This window comes from Elephas maximus, chromosome 2 (assembly GCF_024166365.1).
Source record: "Elephas maximus indicus isolate mEleMax1 chromosome 2, mEleMax1 primary haplotype, whole genome shotgun sequence".
In the NCBI taxonomy this organism is placed as follows: domain Eukaryota; kingdom Metazoa; phylum Chordata; class Mammalia; order Proboscidea; family Elephantidae; genus Elephas; species Elephas maximus.
Window position 1 is genome coordinate 75,408,389 of NC_064820.1, and position 9,371 is coordinate 75,417,759.

General features: G+C 44.2%; 1 protein-coding gene across 1 annotated transcript; it reads left to right on the forward strand.

The window, feature by feature from the left end:
* The first annotated feature begins 7,089 nt into the window (after window positions 1-7,089).
* On the forward strand, window positions 7,090-8,712 carry CARTPT (CART prepropeptide). The gene is made up of 3 exons (XM_049865276.1): window positions 7,090-7,245; window positions 7,699-7,782; window positions 8,605-8,712. The coding sequence occupies exons 1-3, from the start codon at window positions 7,090-7,092 to the stop codon at window positions 8,710-8,712; spliced, it is 348 nt and encodes a 115-aa protein (XP_049721233.1).
* The last annotated feature ends 659 nt before the right edge of the window (window positions 8,713-9,371 follow it).

The following is a 9,371-nucleotide window of genomic DNA, read 5'->3' on the forward strand; positions in this document are numbered from 1 at the left end:
TTTCTCGAAGTCCCACTCTAATCTCACCTTCTTGAGCGATAAGAACAGTTCCCATGGGCTTTCAACAAATATTGGAGGAGCTTAGGGAATGACTGCTAGCCCATCCATCTCAGAGCCCTCGCCAAGCTGGCTTTAGAGAGGCAGCTTGATTGGAAGTGCAAAGATCTAAATGCCAATACATCTAGCTTGCAAGGCAGAAGAAGTTGGGCCCTGGTTAAGCTGGTAAGCCAAGCCAACTTGATGAATCTTTTGTTAAAATCAGAACCAGATTAAACTTCTGCCAATGCACAGTAAATGTCAGGGTCAGAGATCCCCTAGAAAATCAAGGAAAGACTAGCTGATGGCCCTTCTTCCTATAAAATATACTTTTGCCCTCAGGCTCTGCCTCTTTGGATAATGCCAGACGGCATTCTGTTTCTCCTGAGGTTATAGTTTATGTCAAAAGAAATAGACTTCACTTAGATAAGTTCTGAAGGAAGCATAGAAGATTCTCAGAATCATGGTTTTGAAAGTGGCCTTAGATGACATCTAAACCAAACTCCTGTCTAGTTCAGGGGTCGCTTCACCCATATCGCTGATCTAAGTCCATTAAAGTGTTCTGGAGATTGGTGATCAGGGACAGGTTTTAAACTTCCCAAGATTCTTTAGGATGTGATCATGTCCAGTTTTCTTCCCACATTGTAAGAAAGTGTGAGGGAAAAGCAATGAAGACGAAGTCTATGACAAGAGTGTGGAGACAATAACCCTCTTCCTGGTGACCCAGCAAGTTTTGCATTTGGGAAAAGTTTTCCGTTTTGCAACTGAAATGCACTTAATCATAGGAGAAACTGTTGTAAGAGACTATGGTTTGTACTCCAGAAATCCTATTTCTGAAACTCGCTAGCTGTGAAACTATTTCAACCCTCTCTGGCATATTTTTCCCCCTGATACAAAGGTGATAATCTAAATATTCAGTGCTTTTTAAAAAAAAAAAATTTTTTTTAAACTGCTTGATGAATCAATTCTTAATAGATTATGTAGTTTACTGATGGTCGTCTAGTTAGTGTCTTAGGATTATCTTTCATTTCATAGCAACTAACTCTCTCCTCCCTGTTTGTGTATCAGGCACCATGGTGAACCCTGGGAGTGCAAATGTGATTGGCTATATTCTCTGCCCTTAAGGATCTCTCTGTCTAGCAAGTGAGATAGCCATAAACAGCTAGCCATAATGTGATGTAATGTTTGTTAGGTGTGTTAATAAACATACATAGAAAGCTCTATAGGAACAAAGATGTGGCAAATCTAGTGGTGAGAAGGATCAGGTATTGGTGAAGGCTAAGGATAGGATGCGTCTTGAAGAATGGGTTTCTTGGATGCTCAAAGTGTGACAAGAACATTCTAGACACAGGGAAGAATATGGTCAAGGCAGAAGCATTCAAATGCAGAGTGCACGTGCTAGTCATTAATGCAGTTCCACAAATATTTGCATTCTAGGTACATGGTACGTGGTAGCACTGTACTTTCTACGCCTCTTTTACGGTGGTGGAGCCATGTGGCTAGTTGAAGCTAATGAACTGGAAAAAAAAGTGAAGTATCATTTCTGTACAAAAGCTTTTAATTATTGGTTCAAACTGTTTAGAACTCTTTTTCTCTCTGGAACACAGGCAGCAAGGTCAGAGATAGAGGCTGTTCTGTCAGTCCCCCCTGAGGAACCGTGATGAACAGAACACTCCCTCAACCCTTGATGCACATGTAACATAACTGAGAAATAAATCTTTGTGTTTTTGAAGTCACTGAGATTTTGGGGGTTATTTGTTATAGCAGTGTACTCGGGCCTGTTCCTCTTATTCAGTGCAAAATTAAGAAAATACTATGGCGTATTTGCAAAATAAAATATAAGACATCTTCTGATGGAACTGGTTGGGAGTTGAGGAAAATGAGATTGGAAATATGTGCCAAGACTAAATTATGAGAAATTTTGACACCACACTGGGAAGTTAACTTGAATCTCTCAGCAATGAGCAGTCATTGAAGGGTTCAAATTGCTTTCTACTTAATGGTATAGTTCTTCTCTTGGGGCATTCTAGTCTGGTGCTTTAATGCTAATCCTACACTTCCTGTGAGTTTAGAAGGCCTGGATCCAGAAAAGTTAGAAGAGAAGAATGGCTCAGGAAGTGTGAGATAGGTATGCCGCTCTGTCTGCTGCACCCCAGCAAAGGGTACTACTGTGCTGGTACTCAAAGAAAGGTTCCCTTGTCCCAGGGCAGGTATCTCTGTGTCAGAGATACCTTCCAATATCTGGTGGGGGTCACTTTTCTTAGACCAGATTGTTATGGCCAAAGAGATTGCTCTTAGTTTTAGTATTTGAAAAGTTTAATCCTTTGAGTTTACCTATGCTATTACCTCCTGTTCATTGAATCCTAATTTGGAACTTTCACTTGCTGCTCTGGACTTTTCTTTTCTTGCTCCACTGTTTTCCACTGTTTACTGTCCAGCACCCCAGACCACTCACTGTTTGTCTTAGTTACCTAGTGCCGCCTTAACAAAAAATACCATAAGTAGGTAGCTTTAAAGAACAGAAATTTATTTTCTTGCAGTTCTGGAAGCTAAAAGTGCAACTCAAGATTTCGGCTGTGTTGACTCCTTCATAGGCCTTTCTTCTAGTTTCTGGTGTCTGCTGGAAATCTGTGGCATTATTTTGTTTATAGATGGGTTCTCATACGGTGTGTGCCTTCCTCCTGTTGTGTGTGTCTGTGCCAATTCTGCTCTTTATATAAGATACCACTCAGAAGTGACTAGGTTTTGGACCCACCTTATCCTGGTATGGCCTCACTAATGTAACAAAAGAAAAATTTCATTTATAAACAGGGTCACATTTACAGGTACAGGGATTAGGACTTACACATTTTTTTTTTGAGGGGAATAGCACTGTTCCCCTGATGTCCTTATCTCCATGATTTCACTCATGCTGCCCAATTGCTCCCAAAGCCCCAAAGTGGGATTTTGCTATTGCTGAAATTCTACCCATTCCCTAAGACCCAGCAGCTCATATGCCATTTTTTCATGACAGTTCCTTGCTCCAGAGGAAATTAATCTCTGCCATCTCTGGGCTTCTCTATCTGCATTAGGATCCTCACCTCACTGGATTCTTATATTGTGGGTATTTGTGGACATGACCAAACCCAAAGATTCTCAAAAGCAAAAACTCTGTCTTGTTAGCAGTCCTTACAGCACTTAGCAGTGCTTTGAACATAGTGGCACTCAAATTTTTTAAAATTGAATGGAAAGTCTTGTCTAATTTCCCCTGCTTTGCTCCTTCCGAGGCTGCCTGTGAAGCACATATTCTTTCCTCCTGCATCTTTAACACCTCCCAACTGTGCACGACTAAGTGTCATTTACTTGAAGATTGTTTTCTTCCAAGTAGTGATAAAGGCTTTCAGTCAGATCAGAGTGAATGCCTGTTCCTTTGGAAGGCTGTGGATTGAAAGTTGGTAAACACAAGATGAATATCAATGGAAATTAATCTCTCTTCTGGAGGAAGGGTGTAGCACAGACAATGTAGAAATGAAAGGGTGAGACTGTAAATGTGCACCAGAGAGAACAGAGTGATGCTTGACCTGGAGGAAAGGGTAGCTAATACAAGTGAAGAGAAACAATCTCAAACACAAATATTTAAGGAGCCAGTGAAGTGAAAGAAATTTTAATGTTGAGCTAGACCTGGGTGAAGAGTGGAGAGAGGGGTTAATGGATAACAAAGTAATCTGACATTTAAGCAACATGACAACCCAAAAGGCCAACGGTGTTCTCGGCTGTATAAGAAAAGAAGTGATTCAGAATGGAAGGAGGAAGGGAGAGAGAAGTCCTAGAGCTTGGGAGAAAACCTCATTTTGGTGTTGGATTCTATCGCCTTCTTATTATTTAACGTCTTTGGAGTCTAGAGTCTTCATCGAGTGATTTGGCCAGCCCTAATTCTCTAAGGAGTTTTTGGACTAAAAACCAGGGGATGCTTTTTTTGTCTTGGTAAGCCACAAATAAGTTATTAGGTTTTTTTTAATAGTGAAAGATTCAAAACTCTAAGAGACAAGAAGAGGTTTTCCCAAGCTTTAAATTTTCCTTCTCTGATAAGTGCCAGTAGATTTTACTGCTGATGAGATGTCCCTCCTTGAGCTATTTCACAGAGCAGAAATAGATGCTGACTCTATCTTAGGAGGGGTGGTTCAGAGGGGTTTGTCCACAGTAAATCTCCACAGACACACCCTAGTCACTGCTTCTCTTTTGCAAGGTGACCTGCCTCCCTTTTCTATATCTGTGAAGAGAAACAGTGATTAGGTCTAAGGGAATGATTACCAACTAGCAATAACATAAAAATTTTCCTGATATGGCATGGTGTGAAGAATTTCATGCATCTTACATGGTGTAGAACATGGTGTGGAACATCTTATGCCTTTGCTCCCTTCCTTTAATAACTTACATAAGTTATCTTGTGGGCAGGAAATTGTCTGTCTTTCTGTACCGTGCTTCCTAAAGACAGTTTATCAAGTCATTCTCTTCACAGATGCAAAAAGCATTATGACATATAAATGATCAAGATTCCCCCTGGATTGCTTCACAAGGTTGTCCAAGGACCCTTTCCCTAACCCCCCCAGCTAAATGTGGTGTCTTCGTTAATGAAGATGATAGCACCAACCTAACAGGATTTGAACTTTTCAGTTATTTTTTCAGTATAAGTGGCCGGAAAGGAAAGCTATTACCTGTGTTTGGGTAGAACAAAATTTGAGAGACAGTACTGCATTGGAAATATCCACATCCTTAGGGAAGGATGGAGTCCTTGAGTGGTGCAAATGGTTAACACATTTGGCTGCTAACCAAAAAGTGGGAGATTTGAGTCCATCTAGGGGCATGTTGGAAAAAGGCCTAGCAAACTATTTCCAAAAAATCAGCCATTGAAAACCCTATGGAAAGCAGTTTTACTCTGACACACATAGGGTTGCCGTCAGTTGGAAGTGACTTGACGGTAACTGGTTTTTGTTTTTTTTTAGGGAAGTATAAGCTAAATCTTATGTGGAGCTATTTATTCTTCTGAAGCTTAGAATACTTTTAAGATCACTGGAGGTAGTTTTTGCCTTGTGTGCCAAATATCTCTGTGAGGCTTAAGTAGTAATATGTGCTACCACTGAAGATTTTTTTGTACAGAATTTAAAGGTATGTGTTAAAGACACAGCTCAGGGAAGGAGTTATATACATTTTTCAAGTTGGATTTACCCCAAAGCCAAATATTTTGATGCTGTTAATATGTGTGCTATTCATCAGAAGAGATATTACCTCTTGAATTGCTTCCCAGTGTGCACTTGGGTAACAATTAAACACTCGATAAATGAAGTGGTCGGCTACATATTTTGTATTAACTATTCCCATGATCCACATTATCTGCAGAGCACTTTGTGGGAGAATAAATTGGTGGATATTTTAGATTAGGTGGTTAAGAACATTTAAGCTGGGATTTGAATGACAAGAAGCTGTCAGCCATTTGGAGATGCAGGAAAAAAGAACAGCAAGTGCAAACACCTCAAAGGTGGAATGATCTTGGACTGTTGGAGGAAAAAAAAAAGAAGGTCAGTGAGACTGGAGTGGAGGGTTCTGGGGTGAGTGGTAATCTATGAGGTTAGGGGGTGCAGATCATATAGCACTTTGTAAATTAGGGTGAGGAAATAGGTTTAGTGCTTAGTAGGAAGGGAAGCCATTGATGTCTTTTTAAAGGGGAAAACACTGGTTTCTGGTGAAACCTGGATTAGACGAGGGCAGAAGAAGATGGAGGTGGTGGGTAGGGAATAGGAAATAAGTGGACTGGGGCAACTCTCCAGCACTGGGGTGTCAGTAATGGAGCAGTTGAGGAAAAGAAGGTATGGTGAAAGAAGCCATGGAATAGGCCTCTACGTCTAAGGGGGAAGGATCTGCCTCTTCTACAAGAATTTCATTTGCATTCAGGTTTGAAGGACAACAACCTTTTAAAAAACTGTGTCTTCACAAGTCCCTGAGGACCTAGTTCACCATTGACTTTTGATCTCTGAAGATATTTTTATAATCAGGGGGCTGCATTTTTTTCACCCCCTTTTCCTTTCTTTCTGGACAGGCTTCTGGGTATGTGGGTGGAGGATGGGGTGGGTGGATGCTGGGGAATGGGAGGTTTCTGAGGATGGTTCAATTTGCGTTAAGGAAAGATAGTGCTCAGGCCACATGGAAAGTCTCAAGGCTCAAAAGGCAGGAGCAAGGAGGGTTAACATTGACTGTGCTAAGGGCCAGGAGTTTTACATACCCAATCTTTCATTTCATCTTCCTGATAACCCTGTGATGTACATCATTTAAAACCGTTTTTCAAAAGAAAAAGCTAAGTCTCAGAAAGGGTCTTTATTTTGTCCAAAGTCACACAGCTTGTAAGTGGTGGAGGCAGTACTGCACTCCCCACATCGCGCTGGATCGGGGTTGGTTTGTTTCCCCTGCCTCCTCTTCATCTTTAACACACCCATCTTGGAGATAGCCGCGATTTCTCTTTCGTTCGTGTAGTATGTTTGCCTCCTCTACCCCCGAGTGTCTGTCTGCCTAGTTAGGTGCTCAGCATACAACCCTGCCTGGAGGCAGGACCTTCTTCTTGCTGCCATACATCCGGTGAGGGTGAGGGGAAAGGCAGGGCTGGCGAGGTAGATTGCGCTGCTGCCGCCGCTGCTAGGTGATGGAGAGGGACTTTTCTTCCTGTTCCTTTCTCCGAAGGCATTTTCCATTTACTAACCCCCCTCCCGATCATCTTCCTTCACCCTTTGCCCCCCTGCTTCAGCTGGGGGGCCCCTTGCCACGGGGCTGACCGCATTTAGGGGCGCGGGGTCCGTGTTCTCTGAGCTTTAGCCAAGCTGTGCGCAGAGCTTCTTTCCCCGGCGCCTGGAGCCCGGCGGGCATTGACGTCAAGCCGCCGCGGAGCGCTGCCTACAAACAGTTGACCCGGACCCTCCTCCATACCCTTTTCGTAGCTCGCCCCCTCCTTTCTCCCTGCACCCGGGCTCTGGCTTGCTATAAAATGCGGGAGCGCAGAGTGCCCCAGCAGCGCCGAGTTTCAGCACCATGGAGAGCTCCCGCCTGCGGCTGCTGCAACTCCTGGCCGCCGCCCTGTTGCTGCTACCTCTGCTGGGCGCCGGTGCCCAGGAGGACACCGAGCTTCAGCCCAGAGCCCTGGACATCTACTCCGCTGTGGAGGACCCCTCCCATGAGAAGGAGCTGGTCGGTATCCCCTTCGCCCCGGAGCCCCTTGGGCTGCCTCTCAGTCCCTTCCTTTTGCATGCCCTCCTATCCCCTAGCCCCAACTCCCATTCCCAGAGACAGAACGCGGGGAGCTGAGCGCAAAGCCCAGGTACCCGCTGCTATCCGAATATTGTCTCCAGCTTATGGGCTACACTGTAGTCTGTAGTCTGTCGAGCTTATGGGCTGCACGGGCAGTCTGTAGAAGGAATCCCGTTTTGCCTTTCGGATCAACACGAGCCTCAGCTCAGCGACTCCAGGACGACCGCTCTCTTCCGCTAACTTTCCACCCTCCTCTCCCCCGAGCTGTCGCGGAGTCCCACTCTCAGAATATGTTTGGGTCCAGGGCACCTTATAACTAGGGCAGGAAGTGAGCACCTGGGCTGGGCTCGCAGCCAAGGCGGCAACTTCGAGCTCCGGGGCGGTGTATTGCAGATCGAAGCGCTGCAGGAAGTCCTGAAGAAGCTCAAGAGTAAACGCATTCCCATCTATGAGAAGAAGTACGGTCAAGTCCCCATGGTAAGGCTTTGGGGTAACTCCCTACTCTGTTTTTCCAAGAGAAAACACACCACCTTGAATCTTACACACGACCTTCTCCCTAGGATGGCAATAGGCTTGCAGAATTCTGTGGGCACCCCTTCGCTTACACCGCCAGCCCTCCTCCCTCGGTCTCCAAGGGCAAAGGGTAGACCTGACATTTCAGAGGACTGAACAACTATGGCAGGAACCAGCTCTTGAGTCTGTGTGAGAAAGAGTATTTCCTGAGGATGAGTTTTTGGGTTCACCTCAGGAAGAAGTGTCAGAGTTGGGGGTGAATCCACTCAGTTCTTGCTCCCCCAATTTCTCCCTGCCTTCTGGAGCACTGCCAGTGTTTTGATCCGAGTTCTTGGATCAAAATTCCTGATTCAGGGCTGGTCACCTTCCTTGGATAAAACAATTCACACCAACACACACACACTTTAATCTTTCTTCTTTCCACAGGAGGAGGGGAGCTGGGATCAGGAATTGTGGGAAAGTGTTGCTCATTTCTTCGATAAAAGTTTTGGTTTGTGTTTTCTTTGGAAGGGCAAGAGCCGGGAAATGTGATATATATATATATATATGTAATTTTCTTTATCAAAAAGATGGGAGGAAAGGAGGAGGGTCCTAATACTTAAAAAAAAAAGTTTTATTTATTTGTTTAATGTAATCTAGCTGAAATGATGAGGGCGAGGCCCCCTTCGTGGTGGTGATGGGAGATATCCATCCCTCCCAAGAGGCAGAAATCACGTTGACGGGGAGACTGCCCCTTGGCAGTCTAGGGTTGCTCACGCCAGATGACCACACGTGTGTTGTTTGCAGTGTGACGCCGGCGAGCAGTGCGCTGTGCGGAAAGGAGCGAGAATCGGGAAGCTGTGCGACTGTCCCCGAGGGACCTCCTGCAATTCGTTCCTCCTGAAGTGCTTATGAAGGGGCTGCCACCCTCCTCTATTCATCCCCCTCCCTTTATTTCCCCCGGAGGACCACATCTTTACCCCTGGAGTTTGGCAACAAAGTTTGCACTTTCCCTCTGAGGGAGAAGGGGCTCTTTTCCTGCTGTTCCCAAATAAAAGAACACATTAGAAGTTACTGTGTGAAGGGTAATGTCTTGTATGATGTTGATACTTGTGCAAAGTATTCTTTTCTCATTTTATTTGTCCAGCAAGCTCTTGTGTATCTTTGTTTAAAGAAGGGGAATTTTGCTTTGAAAACTGTATTTTTGTATGTGGCACCGCAGGAGGAAAATTAGATGTAGCTAATCTTGGTAGATGATGTCATCACCTGGAAAATTCGTCGCCTGAAGAAACACAAATTGAAGCATGTACAAATTATACATAATAAAGTGTTTTTAATAATTGAGCATCGTGCATCGTTGTTTCTGTGTAAGAAATTCAAGCAGGAATGATGAGATTAATCAGGCTGTTGTTTTCAAAGAGAAATATTTTTAAAAATAGCAATCTATTGGGAGACTGATACCTCAGCCCCCAAGAAGTTTTGCTCATTAATTAGGAGTTTCTCACACAGGCTCTGGTATACTCTATTGTTCTTTGAGAAGCTCTGGTGGCACAGTGGTTAAGAGCTCAGCTGCT

What these genes read in the sequence shown, in the direction of transcription:
- CARTPT (XM_049865276.1), top strand. Translation starts at nt 7,090, where the DNA reads ATGGAGAGCTCCCGCCTGCGGCTGCTGCAACTCCTGGCCGCCGCCCTG. An exon ending in CCTCCCATGAGAAGGAGCTG is followed by an intron (nt 7,246 to 7,698) that starts GTCGGTATCCCC and finishes GGTGTATTGCAG; the next exon opens with ATCGAAGCGCTGCAGGAAGT. An exon ending in AGTACGGTCAAGTCCCCATG is followed by an intron (nt 7,783 to 8,604) that starts GTAAGGCTTTGG and finishes TGTTGTTTGCAG; the next exon opens with TGTGACGCCGGCGAGCAGTG.